A 24,160-nucleotide genomic window follows, 5' to 3' on the forward strand; every position below is an offset into this window, starting at 1 on the left:
TCTGGGCATATAACTGCACAATAGCCCTAAGAAATACACTCTTCCTCTTAACCCTCCAAAATCTAGTTTTGCTGTGATATCATTTGCAAGGAGAAAAGCCACTGGACACTGAGGGGGCAGTGATGGAAATCTTCTCTTCCGAATGCTTTGGGAGTTATCAATTTGGTATTTAAAAGACATTTATTGTTGCGAAAGTAACATTTAGCTTGTTACAAGTTTTGTTCCTTGAGACGGAGAGAGAGAGAGAGAGAGAGAGAGAGAGACTGAAGCAGAGTCTTCCCGCAGGGCTGGGATGCACTCCGGAGGCTTCTGTTTGCTCTCAGCCACTGAACTTCAAGGAGAGTAATTGTATACCTCGGAAACAATTTCTTCCTCTCCTGCTGAGCTGTGGCAGCCGATACCACTGCCTGTTAGGAATGCCCCCAAATGCAGCACTTCAAAAGGAGCCACTGTAGCCATGCAAACCCTGCAGGAGACCAGCACACAAAGCAATAGCTGCAGAAGCTCCTCAAATCCAAAATGCAGGAGATTATCCATGTTAATTAAAACAGGGACACTAGGTATTTGTTACTGACATCAGGACATAAACACAGCTGATACAATGCCCCAAAGAATACACATTCTGAAAGCTATGCAAGAAAGAAGGGGAAGCCTCGAAAAGATCTGGTACCCATCTGGTGATTTTTGCACATAGAACCAAATTTTCAAGTCACTTGCATGCCAAGGATCCCAGCTGCCTGATGCCTCCACCATCACCGGTGTCACACAAAGGTCAGGCAGACGATCTTGGGACAGCAACAATACTAGAAGCAGGTACGATACTTTTCAAAATTTGGATGAGAAATGGATGCAAAATTCGCTCATCTGTTAGAAGCAGAAATACACCTCAAGAAAACAAGTGTCTTTTCACTAGCTATTATAAGGCAATTAAGGTTCCTGTTCTGTATTTTTGAAAAGTCATATAAGACATATTGTAGAACGACACAGTTTCAGTGGCAAAACAAATTTCTCTAGCAGAAATTCTAGTTCATAATTCTCTCTAGGATTGTGAAGTAGTATTGCTGAATTTTTCATTCTTACCTAAACAGGTTATCTTGACATATAAAGACAGTTGAGTGTTCATTAAGTGCCAGCACAGGAACAAGACATGCTATTTTCCTTTCTGCAATTTTTTATAGAATGCTTCTGTGCAAAAATACTGTCTTTATCTTTTGTACAACTGAACACACATATACAAGCAAACACTGAAGGACTGGCTGATTGACCAAACCCATCAGATGATTCTCATTAATAAAACCAACCCACCTGGTGATTTTCATCAATAAAAAGACAGCAATTTCTGTTACTTAGCATCACATTTGTTCTTGCAAATGCAAAATGTTGAAAATAAAAGATTCATATCACTAATTCTAATGTCCACGAGTCACGCTGCAAAAGTGTCCATACCCCATCAGCAGCTCAATATTTATATGGGCAACATAAAGAGAAGTTCAAGGACATATTTGTTATTGGCTCACCTACTATAAAGCTGCCTGGCAATGTAATAAAATGCTATGATTCTGACAGTTATTTAACACCCTCGGTGTGACAGATGACTAGCCACATCTGTCTTAATACTTTCTAGTTATGTTCCCAGAGCAGCAGTAACAGAATAGCGAACAATATATGGCAAAACTACTTCTCCTATTATGTGTACTCTGGATATTCAGAGTTTGTGCTGAACACAGCCTCCCAAAGGTCCACCTCCTAAGCAAAAACAGATGCTTGACCAGCTTCTCTAGCAGTACGTGGCTAGTGGGCTACATCTGCCTTGTTAGGTCACATGTGGTGCATGTTTGGTATACACAATAAAAGATAGTATGTGCACATTTCTTTCACCTTTGGTGAAGTCCCATTGGGCAAAATAATCTAAGTCACCTGTTCACATGCCCGATTTATTTGAATTTGTTTTCTGCTCAAATTGTCTGTAACAGTGGCCTCACTGACCTTGTGCAATCGATCTACAGTCCTTGCCAAAGAAGAGGCAGTTTTTCTGGTATCTGAACATGGCATTTAAGTTGCATCAATGTCCTTTTTTGAAGGACTGTAATTCTTACTGCACAGACAAGGCAAACCATTTTGCCTGTGTTACAAATATTTTGATCACTATTTAGACATATGACACCTAACATTTTCCCCCATTTAAGAAATGCATGTTCATAATTTTAGAAGCAGAATTTTAATTAGTGGGGTGGCGCTGTGGGCCAAACCGCAGAAGCCTGTGCTGCAGGGTCAGAAGACCAGCAGTCATAAGATCGAATCCATGTGACGGAGGGAGCTCCTGTCGCTTGTCCCAGCTCCTGCCAACCTAGCGGTTCGAAAGCATGCAAATGCAAGTAGATAAATAGGGACCACCTTGGTGGGAAGGTAACGGCGTTCCGTGTCTAAGTCACACTGGCCATGTGATCACGGAAGATTGTCTTCGGACAAAACGCTGGCTCTATGGCTTGGAGATGGGGATGAGCACCGTGCCCTAGAGTCGAACATGACTGGACAAAAATTGTCAAGGGGAACCTTTACTTTTTTAAGATGCCAATACCATGAGGTTCCAAAGAAAAAGTCCACGTAATTACACACAATCCAAGCCAGAATTTTTATTACATTATACTCTGTTTCAGATATGAAACATTCATTCTTACAGCCAGTGATAGTTTATGACACTGGTTGACCTGTCATGGGAGATATTACTATTCTGTGCCATTAGTTACAAAATCCATTTATTATATACCCAGAATAAAAATAGCCCAGCTCAGTTTCTCATCTGCACTTGCTTTTAGAGCAGAGATTATTTTTATGGCAGAGTGATTAGAACTGAGTGTTTTCAATCAAAATGCTGATCCAGGCAAAAACACCACACTCTAATGCCAACTTCCAACCAAAGGCTGTTTGAAGTAATAAAATATGGATCAGAAGAAATTTTAAGTGCTCTTGTAATAGAAGAATATGAGTTGCAATTCAACCAATGTTCAAACCCTGTCTTTTATCCCAAATACTGCAAAACCCTTAAGCAGGAAATGGGATCCAAAATGCCCCATTCTCCTGTCTTTCCACAGTGCATCAAAATGAACTGTAATATATATCTGTCCACATAAGTTAACTTATGCCAATTTAACATTTAAGTTCATTCTAAATAATTTTTGGCATTTGGAATTTGATGGTGATACTTAATATTATCTCTTGAAATCATGATGATGCGCTCTCACAAGAGTTCAGTTCCTATGATTCACCAGGAGCCAGAATAACAATTGAATCAGTCTAAATCTAAATCCAATGAGGTGGTGGGATAAGGGTTGTCCCCATGCAGCCAATGAGTGAGAGCTGGACCATAAAGAAAGCTGACCACCGAAGAATTGATGCTTTTGAATTGTGGTGCTGGAGGAGACTCTTGAGAGTCCCCTGGACTGCAAGGAGAACAAACCTATCCATTCTAAAGGAAATCAACCCTAAGTGCTCACTGGAAGGACAGATCCTGAAGCTGAGGCTCCAATCCTTTGGCCGTCTCATGAGAAGAGAAGACTCCCTGGAAAAGACCCTGATGTTGGGAAAGTGTGAAGGCAAGAGGAGAAGGGGACGGCAGAGGACGAGATGGCTGGACAGGGTCACCGAAGTGACCAACATGAATTTGACCCAACTCTAGGAGGCAGTGGAAGACAGGAGGGCCAGGCGTGCTCTGGTCCATGGGGTCACGAAGAGTCGGACACGACTTAACTAAACAACAACAAAAATCTGTAGTACAAGCATTACCTTTTAGGACTAGAGGTGGGCACAAAGTGCTTCATTGGGCTTGGCACCTGTGGTGCCACGCTGGGTCAACTCCCACTCCCCTGGCTGGCTGGGCCACTCACCCTGCTCTGTGCACCGCCGGGTCCTTCTTCTCTGGCAGTGCTCCCATCTGGGAAGGAACTGGGCCAGCACATCCCCACCTCCTCTGGCACCCAACCACTCCAATGAGGAGGTGGGATAGGGGTTCTCCCCAAGCAGCCAATGAGTGATTAGCTGCCAACGGAGGTGGAGATGACCGGCCAAGCTCCAGCCCAGATTGGAGTAACCACAGGAGGAGGAGGACCCTGGTGGTGCACAAAACAGGGTGGGTGGCCCAGCTGGCCAAGAGGGTGGGAGACGGGCCAGCATGGCACCACAGGTGATGCACTGACAGCTTCATACGAAGTGCTTCATGCCCTTCTCTATTTAGGATCATTCTCTACCTGGTTAGTAGAAAGTCAGGTCTTTATAGCATAGCAAATCTTTTGCTTTGTATTTTAACAGCTACAGACTACACGTATTAACTGAATCCCATTCTTTTCTGAGTAATTAGGAGAGTGTGTTCCCATGTTTCCAAGCTCTTCTCCTCAATTATGGATGCCCTTGAACTACTTATACTACTAGGTATAAACGTCCTTGCCATATATATGGCACCCACACTTGTACAATAAGCCCACTGATATATGTATAATTTGCCCACCATGCGGATATTAGTACTGTATTTCCATTTCCAATCTGGCAGTTTTAAATTCTGATCTTAGATAAATGCTAGCCCCTCTCTAGCCTTGAATAAAACTACTCTCTCCTCATTAGAGAAAACCAATTCAAAATAACATTGTGGTAAAATATTGTTGTACCAAAAACAAGATAATAGTCTCCAAATAATGGAACTCTTTGTAGTCCTTCTAAAAAGTTAGTGTCTTAAAAAGACAAACAGCCCTCATTGAGAACATACACAGAGAACAGAATGCACCAAAGCAAATGGTGTTTTGAGTAATTCTGATGGTTACATATTAATCTGGGGTGCTTGCGCTGAGACTCAAGAATCTTGTTTTAAAGCCATAGCCTGCATGACAGAGAATTACTCAAGCATTTTGAGAAGAAACACAGTTGCCCTTTTAAAATACTTGACCTTCCTTGCCACACAAAATGACTTCTAATTTAAAAGACTTTTTTTCCTCATCTCCTCCAAAGGCTAGGAAAGCAATAGGCCACTGATTTTTAACATTACACTCAGAATATGTCTGTAAAATGAAGAACGACATACTAGTGTTTTAACTTCCTTCCAAGTACTTTTGAAGAAGGAAAAACAACTCAACCACCCGCCCTGCTTTAAAAAAGCTTAACAGACTAAAGGCTTATGAGAAGGAATTCCCATCTAAATGCAAATCAACGTACGCCAATCTTGAATGCACAAAGAGTTACAAAGCGTACTTTCTCCACAATTACAGGACTGCACAGCTGAAATGGTTTCTAGTTCTTCTCCCCAATTTGGTCATGTACAAGGTTCTCTACTAACTCAAGTAGTATAAACCTCAAATCCCTTTTTAATGGGCCAATTTGCTCATTTTAAGTGAAACTGAGAAACAGCAGCTCCTGAGTCTGGGGGTCTTGAATTTTAATTTTGTTGGCAGTAATGTCAGCAAACACAGTCAAAATAGGAACGGCCTTCTAACTCAACTGCAAAGAACGCTCCTGCACCAGCTGGGAAAGATAAAGATGGCTTTGCATTCATTTCTACTTGTCTTATCTGGGTAGGTGGGGCTCGTCAGCCATGGAAGGCAGCCCATCTAGGAGAAGGAAAACTCCAATTCCAAACTTCCACTGCTTTGTGGCTATATCCACTCATGGAAAAGGCTTCAGGAGTTAACCTCGAGGCAAAATCCGGAGCCGGAGTCCCGGGGGCAGTTTGTGTCGTTCTGCCAACTCCTGCGACGTCGCTGGAGCCAGTTGTATTGGCTCTTGCCTTTCCATTGGACTATTTCAGCAACGTGGAGAGGGGGGATTTGCTGCTTGGGTAACAGCCTATCCTCCATATTATTTTACCCATGCTCTGGAGAGGACACTCCAGCTTCGCATACAGGGAGCTGGACAGGGGACAGATTGTATTTGTCTTCAATGTGGAAGCGATGGTCACTCTCGAATTGGCCTTCTGAGCCACACTACTGTTCCAAGCCCTCCATTCAGAGCACATTACCATAGTATCTCGAGACTGAAGGATGCCTATACTACTTGTCTTTCAGTGAAGCAGCCATTGCAACGGAGGTGGGGTAAATTTTCCTTCCAGACATTTCTCAGTCAGAACTCCCATCAGGCCCACCTGCATAATAAAGGAATTTTAAGTCCAAAACATTTTACATATTTTTATATTAATTAATTGTGCGCCATCAAGTCAATTCCTACCTGGCAACCCTTTCCAGGATATTTTAGGTACAGAGTATTCAGACGTGGTTTACAATTACCTTCTTCTGGGGATGCCCTGGGATTGTGTGCAGCTTGCCCAAGGCTACAAAGGCTGGCTCTTCCGGGATGCACAGTGGGGAACTGAACTCCCCACCTCTGGCATGGGAACAGAAAAAGGACGAAGCAAAAGGCGCACACACTCATACATTTGATTTTGGCGATGGCTAAGTTTTAGGGAATGTTAAAGCTGCACTGACCCAATCAAACCAACAAGCATTAACAAGGTGCACAAGATTCTTTTTTTCACCCGTCCCCGTCCTGTGAGCCAGCAGAAAGCGCAATTCAGTCGATCATTAGGACTAATGTTACGTTTCCCGTTGAGAAATCAATCTGCTGGCCGACCGAAGGCAACGCTGCAGGCTCCAGCCACAACCCAGTTAATCAGAAGCCCTGCTGAAGAAGAGAAAGAGGCAGCGCTGATGATGTTAATGGCATCCTAGTGATATAAAGCAATGGAGCTAATGAGGAAACCAACGGAGCTTCGCTCTCTGCCTCCCCCACCCTCACTGCAAAAATGTAAACCGTCGGCAGACTGTGTAGAACGACAATAACGTGAATGCTATAAATTGCAATTAAGCAGTGTAATCGAGCACAGGAGTCTGGCACACTGTTTTTCCTTTCACTCTTCTTTCGGAAAGGGCAGGGGGAAGAAGGCCATCTGGTTGGCTATTCAGCAGATGTACGGCAGGACAAAGAGATCCCTGAACAGATTATTCCTTTCTAGCCTTTATTTTATTTATTTATTTTTTTGCACCAAGCATCAATGTTATTCACAAGGAATAATCCCTTGTGGCCAATAAAATGCCTGAACCGTTTAGGGATTTTTAACAACATAGAAATTAACAGTGGGCTTGCTTACGAATGCCATGTTAGAAGATACTGGGGAATATCCCGAGAATGGCTCAGTATACGATCCGTTAGAACAGTGGTCCCCAACCTTGGGCCTCCAGATGTTCGTGGACTTCAACTCCCAGAAATCTTGGCCAGCAGAGGTGGTGGTGAAGGCTTCTGGGAGTTGTAGTCCAAGAACACCTGGAGGCCCAAGGTTGGGGACCACTGCGTTAGAACATAGGTAGGGGATTATTTGGTTTCGGAACAAATGAAAAGGTCCAAGGCTATTTTTGTAGCTCATGCTTCTAATTATCCTGGACCTCAAATGAACATTTCCCACCTTGTACAAGCAGAAACCCTGGTCTGACCCGACCCTCAGCACAAAGAGAGAAGAGACCCACAACGTATGTGCCCCCAGCTCAAAGCCACTGATATGTAACCAATGGCGTGCCAATGGAACACACTTCTGGCATGAATCCATATTAGGTATTTAGTGTGGAACTGCCAAATTTTAATTAATTTTATACAAGGTATCCACATAACATCATTTTCCTGTCTCCTTAGGGTTACTTAGGTATCCCAGGAAGCAAGGATGAAGGGACCACAGCAGAAGAATCCAGAATTATAGCCACCCTTTGCAATTCTATGTACTTACAAAGTGTCTGTCCTATATGTTGGTGTTCCTTACTATCACACACTTACAACACAAAATCCAATTGCTTAGCAATTGCTGACTTTGCAAAGCATAAATCCAACATTGTACAATTGGTGTGTTTGTGTGAGATAGTTCTGGCTGGCTGTTGTGAGACTGGATCAAGGCAAGTCATGTACTTTGTTGTATGTCTGTGTGCATGACAATCAGAAAACTGTAAAAAAACATTGTGCCATTTCATTTATGCGTGATACACCTTCGAGCAACAGATCAAAACTCTCATTTTTCTTTAGGGGGTTCTGCAGCACAAATCTGATTTGACACATTTGGTTTGTTATGCTTCCTGCTTCTTGTGCTGCAGTTTTAACAGGGCACAAGGAACAGAGCTTCATAATTTTACACTGCGTAATAGAACTGCTTCTATTGCTATATATTATTCTGTATCATTACTGAAATATTGCTTTCCTCTGGTTATGCACTTATTCATGGCTGTTCGTATGTATGCTGCCTTGGAATGATGAGAGCTATAGTTTGAAACATCCATAGGGAAACTGTTTGGAGAAAGCTGATTCAAATTACTGTATCTCAACAGACGGGCAGGTTCATATGGGAGCATGTGTCTCTGTTTATTCTTAGCACATCAATGCTGAGTCATAAAACTGCCACATTTAAAGGTGCATCTATGCTACTCTAATTTCTTCATCACAAATAACTTTTTCCCCCCGTAAGGGGTGTCTAGGGATCTTAACACAGATCTCAGAGCACCACCAAATTAAAATTAATAGAATTTGCTGTAGGTGGCCCTGGTAGTTTATACAGAATTCAACGGATACAGTCCAAAAACAAGTGTGTTGGGGGGAATACCATTTTTAACACCACAAAGTTGTCACAAGTCTGTAAGCTTTCAAGTTTTTATTATTTAATTTATTATATTTTTTCACCCCGCCTTTCTCCTTAAAAAGGACCCAAGGCGGGTCCTTTTTAATCATTAAAGACAATATTTAAAGCTAAAAACTGGAAGTATACAAATAGCCAAAAGGATCAAACAAATGCCACACTGAAAAGACACTCAAGTTGTGCATGACTCAAAAGCTCACCTGTTTTCAATATTTTAGAGGTCTAACGAAGGCATTACTCACCCTTATTTTTGTATTTTGTGTTTGGCTTTTCTTCCCTGTGTTCCCTAATATGATATAGAGGCAATGTGGTCACGGCCCAAAGTCCATCACCAGGCAGGGGTAAACATTATCCTCCGCACTCCTGAAGCCACACATGCGCTTGACAGTTCCATTTAATAGCACGATTAACCAAACAGTCTTCAGGAGTGGGTCACGATTACATGGAGACAACATCTGAAGGCTGAACGCACCAGCCTGTTGTAACTGATTTAAGGACTGCGGGGGCAAGGACTCAACCCTGGTGCCAGACAACTGAGACAATCATCAGGTTGCTCACTGAATATCCTTACTTTCGTTTCCAACTGAGAACATAACAGCCACGACCCCGAAATAATAACTGTTTTGAATTCCCATCAGTCATCAAACAGAGGGAACATTTTTCCATCCCAGTGCTGAGACATTCTCCCATCATGTTATGAGTCAGCTCCTGCAAAACATCTGATTTTCCAGTTGCCATTTTTTTTCCCTGTCAAAACCTCTCTCGCTTTTTTTTTCAATGCAAGCCTGCCAGGTGCTGAAGCTTAGAATGCTTAAATTCAAGAGCCAGGCTGTCTTCAGTTCCAAATGTCAGCCATAATCTGACCAGGGAGCTTAGCAAAGATGCCATTTCAGCCTCGGTTCACTGTCGGTAATGAGCACACATGCAGAAACATATCTGCATATAAACACAAGACAAGAGATTGTAGTGGTTAATGTGTTGGTCTGGGACTTGGGAGATCCAGTCCTTAGTGTGTTTTTTACTCAGTTCTTACTGAGCCATGAAACTCACTGGATGACATTGGACCTGGTCACTCACTCTCAGCTTGACTTATCTCACAGGGCATCATGAAGATAAAACAGAGATGAAAATAGCCATATCTGTATCCCTGAACTCACTTAAGTTAGGATATAAATGAAGCCCATAAATGATACTATATGCACACCCCCTGTGTACTTCCAAATGGGACATGAATATTTATCCTTAAGTACACAAATCACAAAGACACCAACATGGCCAATACAAAAGTATGACTCATGATGGCTAACTCTAGCTTGGTCTTGTTCAGAATCAACAGGGAATACTCCTGTTCCTCCAGGTCTGTTTCAGGAAAGATGCTGAAGACTGACCTGAGTCCTATCCATAAAGCATGTGGTCTGAAGAGCTCCTGCTCTTACACGTACCCATCGCCAGCTCTGCCCTTAGGCAATGGGTGGCAGCCGCCTTAGGTGGCAGATGCTGGAGGGGGCCGCATTGACCGCCCCTTGACCGTTCCTCGCAAGTCAATCCAGCCATCTCCTTCCACTAGAAAACACAGCTGTGAGCGCCATGTGCCCTTCTCCTACCACCTCAAGTAGCCTGTTGCCTTCGTGGGCCCTAAAAGACATTGTCTCTTCAAGAGTGTTAAAGTCAGATTCAACTGTTATCTCTGGTCTGTTTTTATACATGCAACAATGGAGAGGGACACCATCTTCTTCTCGGCAACAGACAGCAACATGTCTTGTGATGGCCCTGCATATGCCAACTTCCTGACTTGTGACCTTTGAGCAGAAAGAGACATTCACATTGCATTTTGCCAGTGGCGGTTTTTACAAACACGTCTAAAGCACATACACATATAGTCTTTTCAAAAGAGACTGTATTTGCAGCACCATCAATACAGTATGTGTATCACAAGTGATCCAGCACCACAGGATCTTGGCACGGGTAAACCTTCACACATGAAACACTCCAAAATGCTGTAACTAAGCCAACGTCTGCCTCCCTACATAGTGATGAATTAGAACTGTTTGTTGTTTGATACACTTATGTTTGCTGTTTACATCCATATGCCGTCTCTCCTCTAGTAAGCTCAAGATGGCACCCATGGCTTCAATCTTTTCTCCATGAAACCACTGAAAGGTAGGTAAGAAAGAGGGACTGGCCTAAAGCCACCTTGTGTATTCCGTGGCTTCATGGGGACTTGAATTTGGATCAATCCCAGTCTAACACTCTAATCATTGTACCATATTTTAGTTGCCCTAGCCATCAGCTATAGGGACGTGGTGGCTCTGCGGGTTAAACTGCAGAAGCCTCTGTGCTGTGAGGTCAGAAGACCAGCCATCATAAGATCGAATCCACGCGACGGAGGGAGCTCCCGTTTCTTGTCCCAGCTCCTGCCAACCTAGCCGTTTGAAAGCATGTAAAAATCAACGTTAATAAATAGGTACCACTTCGGTGGGAAGGTCATGGTGTTTTGTGTCTAGTCGCGTTAGCCACGTGACCACGGAAACTGTCTATGGACAAACGCTGGCTCTGTGGCTTGGAAATGGGGATGAGCACCGCGCTCTAGAGTTGGACACAAATGGACTAAATGTCAAGGGGAACCTTTACCTTTTAACCATCAGCTTGTGGCGGCTTTCTGAAAATCAATTTAAATCAAAAATGTGGGGAGGGCAGCAGAGAAAAAGTAAATGGAAAATTGGGTCATAATTCTCACACAGCACATTGTCAGGCCACCTTAGCCAGGCTACCGTCTCCCGGCCTAGGTCCCAATCTGGAGATGGTGCTAATGTACCTAACAGAGTTGTGGTAAAGTTACCCAAGAAAGTGTTATCGAAGTGTTCCGTATGAAAATGTGGTGTTTTATTAGGAAGTGCCAATGAACAATTCTAACCATACGAAAAGTGGGCCACTACAGCAGTTAGATATTTGGCGCCATGTCCCACTTATTTAACATCGAGGGCTAATTGCACCCATTTTAAAAAAAATTAGCTATTGTGCTTGGTGAAAAATTTATGACACCCGAGCCAGAAGATGTTTTCAGACAGACATACTTAGCTTAACTAACTACTGTAGCTTTCAAACAGAGAGTTCTGTTTAAGCATCCCTGCCCTGTTGGCTCTGGCTCACCAACATCCATTAGACAGTAGAGTAATATCCCAAAGGGCTTTAAAAACCAGACTGGACAAAATGCTATTTTTATGAAGTCAGTGGCAACACAGACGCTGGCCACTGACCAAGAAGGAGAGGCTGCCCTTTAGTAGTAAATCCCCCTCTTTTTTGGGGGGGGGACATGTTTACTGGTCCATAAATATATCATAGCTGAGTCACAAAAATATCTTGGCCTGCCCCACTAAATTATGTTTGTCCACCTGAATGCTGGACTTTGGAACTGTAATATAATGACAGCATGCATTCAGATTTTCTCTCAAAGCACTGAGTTTAGGTTAAGTTCCCTCTGCCCTCCCCCATTTTTCTCAAGGTGTTTCCTATGAACCACAGGAATCCAACTATGCAATCTTATGCGGGAGGGTGGCTGTTTTTTTAGAGGTGACAGAGAAGGACGTTTTCTAGGACGGGTGGGTGGGTGGGACGTCAACTAGATATTAGGATGAGAACAGTGTGAAATCATGGGAGTTGTAGCAGCTGTGCTTACGTGTCATTCCACCAAACTCTTCTGAGTACTAGAGCTCTTAAATGTGGGGCAATTTCATCCACGTTTATCGGTTTATCCCCATTTGCTAAGGTACAGTTTTGTGTGTCTTTCAAAGACAGCATTTGCTTATTTACCTAGCTTCTCTCTGGGTAAATAATCTTGTGCTGGAGAACTGACTCTGTTTGTACACTGTCCTTATCTCTGAACTCTGACTTTGTCTGCAAGCCTAGCGGCCCATTAAAATTCTACCACTCACGTTAGAGCCAAGCAGGACTTTGAACACTGGAGGAAAATATACTGCCTAGAGCTACCTTTTCTTCAAGAAGCCCCCCCCAACAAATATAAATATAAGAGATGAGAAAAAAAAAGAAAAACATATTACATCTCTCAGAAGGTAGAAAGGTGAGATCACTTTACCTATTGCCTTCAAGGTGTTCAGTTTGGGTGGAAAGCGTGTGGCCCTCCAGATCACTGATGGGAAAAGTTATGTTTAGAGACTACAACTCCCAAAATCCCATAGGCAGTGTCTAGACTGGCTATGAGATGGGAGCTGTAGTCTCAAAGCTAATGTTTCCCTTCTCTGCTGCAAATATTGGTGGACTACGACTTTTATTTATTTATTTATTTATTTATTTATTTATTTATTTATTCATTCATTCATTCATTCATTCATTCAATTTTTACCCCACCCAGGGCGGCCATGATTTCACAAGATTAGCTATGCAGAATTGGGGTGTTAGAATTGTAGCTCAACAACTCTGGAAGACCACAGATTTCCCACCCTTAGTTTAAATTAACTCACAAAGCGATGGCTTGTGTCCAGTTCTTTTTCTTTTTCTTTTGGAAAAAGCTTAGTACAGTTCTTAATACATACATAGATTTAACTACATCCAGAGAATACAGTACCAGCAATATCACTTCTCATACCCCACTACTTCCAGGTCTTGAAGATGACCTTGTGTTTGAGGCTGCATCTTCCAGGTCAGAAAGAGAATGGGCGATTGTGTAGGGCAGCAGAACGGGAGAATAAGAACCGCGGCTGGTTGCGAGGTAAAGACAGCAGAGAAGGAGGGGGAGAAAAATTAATTCTGAAAGCTTAGAAAAGGCATGGAAAAAAAAACCTGTCACCACTCTGAGTATTAATAGGCCAATCTTGACCCCCATCAAATTTTAAGTGAAGAAATCTGTGGAGCAAGAGACTTTGATTTCCACAAGGGCCTTTGTTAGGCTGGTTAAACAAGAAAAAAAGGGGAAATGCAAGGTCATTCCTACCTCAGCTTTAAACATTAAAGCTGTAGTGGTGAAACACTGACTTGAGAGTAAGGCTTAGTGAGCTGAATGGGATTTGCTCCCAGGTAAGACCTTTAGAAGCTTCTCTCTCCGTCCTGTGAGACATGTAAACAACACAGATTATTATAGGGACAGGGCCTTCCTGGTGGTGGCATTAGAGGTATGATACGGGCACCACGGAGATATACCATATTTTCCCGTGTATAAGACAACCCCCCACTTTTCTAATCCAAAATTAAGAAATCTAAGTGGGGCTTAGCAAGTGTAGGGGGAAAGGGATAAAAGCGCTGCAGAATTGCTTTGATCCCTGCTTTCCCCTCCACTTGTTTTTGTTCTCTCCTCAGCTTACTTCCGTGTATAAGACAACCCTCAATTTTTAGCCTAAAGATTTTAGACAAAAGTATAGTCTTATATACGGAAAAATAAGGTATCTCCATCTGGATCAGTGCTCAGTGTTTAACATTCTCCTGTTCTACTAGTTTTTATGTAACTCTGCAATGTCTTTTGGGCTGTTGCTTTCAGTTATGCTGGATTTACTGAACCCTGGAGAGTGTTTTTACAATGGCTTCTCTGTGCACTGCTTTGCAAGACTGATGTCGGGGGTCGGTGGCATGAGTGGGTATCTGCCCAAGTCAGCATCCATTGCCCTGAACCCGGCAGCCTCTCGTAGGATACTAACAATTTCTCCAAGGCACACTGGAGATCTCAAAAGGGCTAGAAATGATGCAAAGGTCAATCTTCTTAAAGCTTAAAAATAACTAGTTACTAATAATGTGGGTGTAAGTAATTACTTTTTAGGTTACAAGTAAAATTTTAAAAAATAGATCCAAAGTTATACAAGAATAAACACCACACTGTATGACAAAGTTATTTTGGGGGGTGTTATATGTAACATTTTCTTTTTTAAAGGGTATTTTAAGGCATGTTACCAGGAATTTTTCAGGTTTTATACCACTCTTTTATTAAGTGGTAAGCAAGGTATATTTAGGTTTGCCTGTTTTATTTTTGGAACTATTTGGAAGGTACAGTTTCAGAATAGAGAATAGTTCCCAGTATTTTTCTCACCCACCGGCAATGACAACACAGCACAATGATAATGCATTATGCAGTAAAGACTACTTGTACGGTCAAAGCAAGGATAATGATAACAGCAACTTGCATAGCTGTTCATTTTAAAACACAGCACAATGAGTTTTTTAAAAAAACTCCACCAGGTAGTTCTTCCATATTCTACACTAATTTGTGGGACTAGAATGCGAGATATCAGCATGGATTGGGTCAAGAATGAATGAATGTTGGCTGTGTGAAATGAAGCCTTATCTATAAAACAATGAACATCCTTTTGAATCAGCTGTAACATTCTCCTGTCTCAGCAGAAGAATGAAGTGGCCATTAAAGCAGAATCCCCCAACTCAGCCCTGTTCAGATGTATTGAGACTCCAATTCCCATTGTATTGACCCAGTATTATTGGACGGAAGGATAATCACCTGGGGAAGGCTTTCGCACTAATGGGGTGGTAGACAAATTTAATAAATAAATAAAGAATCTGGATTTCTCATTCTTTTTGGGCTACCACTCCAGAATTGCTCACCCAGCTGGCTGGAGATCTGGGGAACTGTAGTCCAAAATTGGAGCCCTGGGAATTCCCTAGTACCGAGAGAAGGGTGTCTCTCTTATTTTGTTCATTTACAAAGAACAAGAAAAGCCCTCCAAATGGACTGCCCTCTTAAGCAATGCAGATTTGTGCAAAAAACTTGAAACTTAAACACCATCTAGATTATAAAGCCACGGGGGGGGGGGAGGGAAGAATGGACAGAATAGTATCTTAGTACGAAGAACATGTGGCATTCCACACACACACACACACACACACAGAGAGAGAGAGAGAGAGAGAGAGAGAGAGAGAGCATAGGCAAAGTAAACTATCATTGCATTTACAACTTCTCATTCCACTAGCAGTAGGTAATGTGACCCTAAAGAGGAATTGCATCACCATCCTCCAGTTATTGCTTGAAGGCCAGGCAGTTCAAACAGCCACCAAGTACAAACCATTGTCTCCTAGATGATATGTGCTGGGGGAAGGATCAAATTGAAATTAAGCACAACCGGCTCACCTTTTGTTGAAGGAAACCAAGAAACCTTACCCTCTTTATCTGAGAAAGGACTTTTGTACCACAGAGGAGGAATATAAACTCTTCAGTTGCCATTTAGGTAGCCGGAGATTTACTATGCAGAATGAAAACTGCAAGTAAAGCACGGTGTTTCTCACCCATTATTTTCTTTCTGAGTCTCTCTGATCAAAGCCCTGTATCCTTCTAGTGTAGAGAGCAATACTCCTATGCTGCCATACTACAAACTGGGAAAAGGAAAGGAACCAGGGGGAAGAACAGACAAGATGCTACATGTCCTTTCTATCCAAGTCATTTCTAAGCTAGAGACCTCAAGGTTGCAATAATCACTCCCTGCTAAAATGACACGGAATTTAACAAGCCATTCTATATTCCAAATACTGTTTTTTAATGCTTGCATTTCTTTGTCTGACACACAGACATTTTGCAATTCTTTTCTATTGGCTGTACTGCTTGGGCCTGGTCAGATTTCCAATCTAGCAATATCTGAAAGGCCAAAGGTACTCTTTGCACTGCCCTCAACATGAGCCAGGAATTTATGAGCAAATGTGGCCAGTTAATGAGAGTAAATTTCTTAAATGACAACATGAGTAGCAGCTGGGAAGTGGTATTTTGTTAATTTTGTCCTTCATCCTATTTCCAACTCTATTGAGCTCTTGATGAAAATCAAGATAGCTATTTGCACGGATCCAGATTGATTTTTCAGAGATATTTTTCTAGCAGGGACCATATGCCTTTCAAAACAGGAAGGGCTTTCAACAGGTAAAGCTTCTCCCCTTTTAGCGGCAAATATCTGTATTTCTGTCTGCATGCAACTGTTAAGGATTTTAAGTATTGTTCTAGAAAAGAGAACAACAGTCCTTCCTGAAATGACAGTGTTGTAGTTTTGGCTTGCTTATAATATAATAAGAGACCATGGTTTTACCTTCTCAAAAGACACATCCCTGCTAATGTGACACTCATCGTGCCTACATAAATAGTTTAAAAGTGGAAGCTTTCAATCTTACGTTTGGTGACATCTGAAGTTAATTTTCCTAAAATACAAAATGCCACACTGCGGTTCCGGATCTTGATCTGTTCTCAATTAGAGCTGGTTTGAAGTCTCCTCCTCATGAGCAAGGAGGTGGAAAAATGAGGAGTGTACCAATAGCCTCCCATTTTCATGACATCTTTTCTCACTAAATCCGAGCCATGTTCTGGAGTCAGAAACACTCTCTCACTTGGCTCAAGGAGCTTAGCTTTTCAATAGCCACACCAAAAAGGAAACTTTAAATCTTGTAAAAGGGAAAAAAAACCCTCACTCCTATAGGTCACTTCTGTTCCAGTTGATTCTCATTATTGGCACAACCCTTTCCAATTTTCCCATACCTCTAAGGCCTACTACAGAGTTCCTCTTCAACCCCAGCTCCTTCTGTACCCACAGAGGCCAACTACTTGTGAAAAGAGGGGAGATGCTAACAAAATTCATCTCTACATTAAGATTTCTGATAGAGAAACCAACATGTTTCCCACAAGCATGTTTACAGTTGAAGGATTATTGTGGAGAAGTGGAACATAGATAATCTTAGAAGCCTGTAAAAATATGGGTTACACTCATTTATTTACTCAAGACATCTAAATTTGCCCTCTCTTTAATATTAATATTACAATTCAAAGGTTCACTGTTTTACCTTTATGTCTAGCGACCAAACAGGAGCTGTAGCTGCCATAGCATTTCCTGCTAGTATTCCCCCCATTTTTTATATACTCCATCTCTTTCTTGCCTCAAATACTATATATAGGGAGAGGGGAGACTCAGGTGAGGCATACAAGCTGCAGCTGCTGAGCATCATCTGGCTTGGGAGGGAAGACTTTAAAGATGTAGACCAGTGGTTCCCAACCTTTGTTACTCGGATGTTTTTTAACTGCAACTCCCAGAAACCCCAGCCAGCACAGTTGGTGGTGAAGGCTTCTGGGAGTTGCAGTCCAAAACTCCTGAGTAACCCAAGGTTGGGAACCAGGGATGTAGACTTGAGTGTATTAACATGAAATGCACATTATTCCCCAACCGAGGAACTAAAGCGTGGATGCCACTGCTACAAAGCCTCTCTGAGGCCTATAAATCACGGCTGCTCAGTCTTGCTAGCAATCTCACGCAACCATGCTCCAGAAAACACAAAGAGTTATTGAGCCAATGAAAAATGTGATAAGTACAGTATACAGAAATGGAGAGGTCATTCATTTTGCAGTCAGCTCTTGAGTTCCCTACAGCTAAACCACCTCTAAAACTTTTGCTTTTTTTCTCTCTGGTGAAACATCTTGGACGTAAAGACGGCTGTTTGATGAGCCAGCAAAACAGAGGACTTTGTTGCCCTGCCTTTGTGGTTTTTCTCAAACCACCTCCTTGCATACTTTCCGGTTTCTGAAAAGTACATTTGGGGGTCAAAAGGAACACTGCTAACAAGAGCATTCATATTTAATGTTGCAACCTTTTTTCTTTTCTTTCTGTACCTTTGGCTGCAAAGAAACTGGGTAGGTGAAAGCTCTTCCCACCACTTATCTCCACAGTATGAACGTCTTTATTTCCTTAATTGTTCCTTTGATCTCACCTTTTGCTAATCCCCAGTGTTCCTTTTATGGTATACATTGTAAAGGCAACAAGCTGTTTAAAATGTTGCATAGCACTAGGGAAAAGGAACAGTTCCACAAGTTCTCTATAACGTACACACACATACTACAGAAACATAGTTTCTATTTCAAATCAATTTTTATCTTTTATTTTGGTCCATGCAGAGGTGATCTAGCGCTAAACTAGTACTAATAAGGTGATCTAGCGCTAAATTTGGTAGATTTTTTTAAATAAAAAAATACATTGGGGTGATTAGAGAGAAAGATCACAGGTGTGGGTCCTCTTACTGTGTCCAAAACATTACAACCAGCTTAGTATCCAGCTTGGAGAACTGCTGGATCGCTCACAGATTTAGGTAGGTCCAGAGTTCAATTCCCCACTGTGCCTCTTGACAGGGGCTGGACTTGATCCAAAGTGTCCCTTCCAGCTCTGCAGTTCTAAGATGATAATGATGATGATTCACTTGAATACGACTAATAATCATGCCCCTCTTCCTTTTGGAGAATGAACCAATTTATTGCATGGGGGAAAGTCTGTTCAAGTCAGTCCAACTTGAAAAAAAGCAGAAGCCCCCAAAAAACATTCTGCGTTGGGAGCAAAAAACAGAGACCTGGATGGATTTGAATCAACTTTGTGTCATGTGATCAGTTTTAAAAAAAGTGAATTCGTTCATTTTACACCTGCAGCAAATCCTGCAGTATTTGATCACGTAGTTGAAGTTTGTGTACTTAATGTATGCGTTATCTTTGTTCTCCCTTGTTTGCAAATCTTTGGCCAAATGCAAAAACTGATTAACCACCTTGCTAGACTATATTTGTATATATCTGGTCCCAGACTGAAGACATCATTTTTATTGCCCATTAAAAAAACAACAACCTGACATTCAGAAAGACAGCCTCCCCTATCAAGCCAACATAAATTTTGTCCTTGTGTGTAAGCAAAGTTCACTGTGACTAGATGTGATGAATGCACCAGAACTAGCTGAGGTCAAAGTATTCATTGAGTCATCTGTGGCTCCCTGCCAGCCACTCTACAGCTCTCAACTTAGATACCTGCTACATTTACTCTAGTTAGTCACCTTTTACAGAAATTCAGTCATACAGAGAAAACTCTGCAGCACTAGCAGGTGTTTAGTAGAGCTCCGGGCTGTAGTCCAAGAGATTAATGACATTCTTTTAAATTCCTCTATATAGTGGAAGGGCAGCAACCCCCTTTTCCTCTGGCTCTTTTATCTACCTCTCTCCTAAACAACTGGAGAGTTCACTTTGCTTCTGATGTGCCAGTACATACAGACCAGAAGCCTTCCCTCTGGGTTCTCCGCAAGTGTAACAGGTGCCACTGGAGAGGAAGTATTTTAAGTGGCGGCACCCAACTTTCAAATGTTCCCTCTAGTGCGGCTTTCTATCTCCCAATCTGATGAGTTTCTGGTATCAAGCAAAGACCCTTTTTACTCTCTCCAAGTTTGAAGCAGCTCTCTGGATTTGGCTGATGTTTGAAAAGTTTTAACAGCCTGCGTTGGTTCTTGGATGTGGACTGGAAGACCGCCTACAGCACTGAAATCCAAATTCTAGTTCTGGGAATTCTCTGCTGTTCCCCTTGTCCTGGTTGTAGGCATGGGCCTTACAGTTTCAAGCATGCATTCACACCCTTAAAGCTAGAAAGGGTGTTTCATGTTCCAAACCAGATGGAAACAGGGAACTGCAGGATCCTTTGTGGCTGACCAGAAAAGCTTTTCACACATGCATGCTTACCCACTGACCTCCCAGTTCCAAGAAGACAACCAACTCATTTGCAGCTATTTGCCTGTAAATGTCCAATCCTAATTCTACTTATTTTAAACCCTGCCAGTAGAGCTGTGCTGACTTACAGCGCTATGCATGTTGTTGCACAAAAATGTACACAACTGCCTGTAAAAATGGAATCTATACAAGACACAAAATGCATGCATAGCGCAGAGCATACCAGCATCCACAAATGTATGCACAGCACTCTTGCACTAATGCAGCATAAAAGCAGATACAGGCTTGCCATTCCTTTTCAATCTCTCTCTCTCTAGATTTTCTGTTTAATGTGGAGTAGAGGGAGTTGCTTCCTGAGAGCGCTGAGATTCTGTAACGGCGGTGGTTCAGCAGCTGTACTGGCGCCCAGTCACTTCCAATGCAGAACTGTGGCTATAGCCTCCAATGCCCTTTAGAGGTGACAAGACAAGCATGCCTAAGAAACAACTGCCTCTGTTGTGTCTCACTGTGATTACTCAGATTACCCACTTTACTACACAGTCATTGTGTTTAGGGAGCAAGAGCCTTCACTGCAATTTCCACTGGCTATCTCACGATTGTGGTAGTCCCTTTCCTAAGCGAATGTCCACAGCTTCTTCCAAGATGTTTATATTTGCACTGGTATGCTGTTGTCCTGACTGTACTGGGCTACTGTCTCAGAGGTGGACACATTACTCCCTCTCTCTCTCTCTCTGCAAGATTACGGAGCAGAATCTTTCTTACACTGTGCAGCTTTAGAGTGAGGGAGGCCTGAAAGTCATTCACAATATGTATTTGTGTTTATTCAGATACTTTTTGCTTGCTGTAAACTCCTCAGAGGAATGGAATGGAATGGAATGGAATGGAATGGAATGGAATGGAATGGAAGGAAGGAAGGAAGGAAGGAAGGAAGGAAGGAAGGAAGGAAGGAAGGTAGGTAGGTAGGTAGGTAGGTAGGTAGGTAGGTAGGTAGGTAGGTAGGTAGGTAGGTAGGTAGGTAGGTAGGTAGGTAGGTAGGTAGGTCAAATAAAATCAAGTAAAAGAGCATTGCAATTTTAACGTTCTTCCAAGGTAGGCTGGCAGGGTTGCTACCCATCAAAACCAGCTAAATCAGGGCTAAACTGGAACTTTTCTCCTTGATATGCTGTTTTTCTACATTCATTTTCTACATTTTATTCAAGAAAGAAAAATGTAATTCAGTCTGATTGTGCCAGATGGTGAGGCAAAAGATTCCTATTCTTTCCTGCAACATTGCATGATTCCTCTTTTTTAACTTCACTGATAAACGCTGCTGGCATTAATATAAAATATGTACCTTGTTAACGTATATGAAATGGACTAGATAATTTGATTCAAACCACTGTATGTCAGGCGGGACGGGGAGATCTAAACTAGGAACAGTTGATTCACAAATCAAGATCTGATCAGGCTTATCGTCTGAAAAAGTTCTCAAAATGAAACCTTTCAAAATCCTGACTTTCAAGACAAACATATTAGCTCTTGGTGAAATTCTGTTTTTTTTTTTCCAAAATGGATGCTTATATCATATCCCCGAGGACGGAAATTCATTTTTGGAGCAGCTGAGTGATACTGATGCTGCAAACGAGCCAGATGGTGGAGTTCATGGCCAGAATTTTCCATGATTAAATAGATCAGCCTAAGAAAGGAGCCCCAGTCACCAGACGAGCACTACCTGCTCTGCCACTTCCAACTGAATATGACGTCTTGCAATTTACACACTGCACCCATTGAAAATAAAGGTGCCAATAATTAATGACTGTGACAGCTGAGATGGCAGCCTTGGTTTCTCAGTGTTCATGGCTAAACTTCAGTATACTCCTGGAAGCATCAATCTGTGACTAACAGTGCAATGCTAAGCGTGCTTACTCAGAAGCAATATCTATTGGCCTAGATCCTCTTGTGTAGGTAGATAAATGGCATAACTTTTGGAGGTGGATTGCCCCAAGAAATCACTGCAGACATTATGAGTTGCATGCTGAGTCAGACAACTCAGCGTGCAACTGATAACACCCATCGTGATTTCTAAATGTATGTTGTTAGTGCTACACTGGCTAGGAAAAAAACAACACATTTCGGCCAACAGGAAATACACATGTCCATGATTACAGTGTAAAGAGTCTGAGCTAGGAACTAATAGGGAGGTGCCGGTTCTAATCAGTTTCTGGTGTGGCTTTATTTATCCTCAGCTGCAGTCCCTACCCAGCTGTGCAGACTTCTGATATCTCCAGTATGGGGATAGTAATACATTTATGCCCCCTTATCTGCGGGATCAATATTTACCCACAGTTTTAAAACATTAATAGAAAAATTCTAGAAACATGTATTTCTAAAGGTGAAGTTTCCAGAACTAGCCACTAGGGGGAAGCAGAGACCATGCCATATAGCACTCACTCAGCTATGTCATTAGCAGAAACTGTCACTAGGGGGAGCCAGAGATGATGCTATGTATAGCATTCACTATAATCCATGTTCTCCAGCATCTGTGGGGGTGGGACCTGGAATCGATCCCTCATGGATACAGGGGTCCTACTAATTATTGAAGGGCTGTTTAAGGACTGAAAGATAATGTACGTTAAGCATTCAAAAACTTTACATCGGCTAAAATAGAGATCTTTGTTTTTCTTCGAAAGAAGCAACATAGTCAATACTTACTCCTTTTGAGGTAGCACATGAAGTGGATGCCGGAGTGAGGGGCTTGGCCATGCTTTGTCCTGGGGTCACGCTGAATCTTTGGCCTGTATCTGGGGGAGGAGAGGATGTGTGAATCCGCGTTTCTAGCCTCTCGGGTTCATGTTTGTATGACTCAAGCGGAAACGTTGGCTGCTTCGTGGCTTGGGTTGGGGTTGACGGAGAAGAGGACAGGCCAGAGGCTGTAAACAAAACAAACAAGAAAGGTTACTAAATCCTGGTGTACAATTGCTATGTCTTGTCAAGCTGCTTTCACTTATAGCACTCCTATGAATTTTAAATATTTTACACTGCGTTGCGTTTATGGCAGCGAGACTTAGGTACAAATAGAACACAAAGGGGGAAGACGTGAAGAAGAGAATCAACAAGCCAAAATAAGTGTAAGGAAAGAGGAACACAGAAGGGGTGACCTTTTGCAGGACACTGCAGTCTCCTGCCCCCTAACCATCCTGTTGCTACCATTCAGAACAGCATGGAAAAGCTTTCTTTTTTTGGGACTACACCTATAAGTGGCCATGCTGGCTATGGGATTCTGGGAGATGTAGTCCAAAACATTAAGCTTTCCAAACTCCTGCTGATCAGGGCTCCAGAATGGTCACCCAGAAAGCTGGAGAGGAGTTGGTTATGGAGGGAATAGGTAGGAAGAATCTTGTGCTTTACTGTGTCAAGGTATTTAAAAGGCATATGAATTTATCATAGTAAATCACAGCAGATCCAGTTGAATCAATGGGCCCTTACTGAGGAGTTGACTCACCAAATCCCCACTGATTCCGTGGACTTACTCTAGTGTGACCTAACTATGCTAAGTAACAGGATGATGGTCTATATTTTCTTACATTTCTACAGATTCATAAAGAGTTTTCAGAGTGCTTGAGGTTTTGGCATAAGTTGCAAATGATGGGGAAAAAACCCATTAAAAGGCCATCTAAACCACTGCATTGGATCTGATTGCTCCAATAGGTCTAGATTATGGCCTGGCAAGTAAATTGAGCAGATCTCTCACAGCAACAGACGGTGCCAAAGCAGTGATAACCAGACTCACAGGAGCCAATATAGACAGTGAGCAACACAATCGAAATACCAATTAAAAAAAGCAAATAAACAAGACCATCAGAAGGAAGCAGAAATCTAATCCAGACTCTTCTAGAACTGTGGGAACTCTATTCATCGCATCACCTTCCTTCCCGTCTCGCTGTCCCTAATTAAACAAGCGACAGGAGAAACAGGAGAAGGAGACATGAACAGTGTTTAGCGAGAGAGCAAATAGATGCATGCAGCAAGAGCCGGGTTCAATTTCCAGCACTTACAAAAAGGTCCAGGAAAGAATCCTGCCGAAAATCATGGAC

At 42.3% G+C, this 24,160-nt stretch overlaps 1 protein-coding gene across 8 annotated transcripts in view; it reads right to left on the minus strand.

The window, feature by feature from the left end:
* The window catches only part of PRKAG2 (protein kinase AMP-activated non-catalytic subunit gamma 2), a 178,203-nt gene that overhangs the window by 47,056 nt on the left and 106,987 nt on the right, over nt 1-24,160 (minus strand). For 6 of the 8 annotated variants that reach the window (XR_012088191.2, XM_073002856.2, XM_020779761.3 and 3 more), the window contains one exon: nt 22,779-22,996. Coding sequence is in view for 7 of the 8 variants with exons in the window: in XM_073002856.2 (XP_072858957.2) it covers nt 22,779-22,996 (218 nt within the window). In the remaining variant the exon portion in view is untranslated. Of the gene's footprint in view, nt 1-17,410; nt 17,510-22,778; nt 22,997-24,160 lie in introns of those variants that run through there. The other 2 variants (XM_073002859.2, XM_073002857.2) reach the window with 2 other exon arrangements.

This window comes from Pogona vitticeps, chromosome 6 (genome assembly GCF_051106095.1).
Source record: "Pogona vitticeps strain Pit_001003342236 chromosome 6, PviZW2.1, whole genome shotgun sequence".
NCBI lineage: Eukaryota > Metazoa > Chordata > Lepidosauria > Squamata > Agamidae > Pogona > Pogona vitticeps.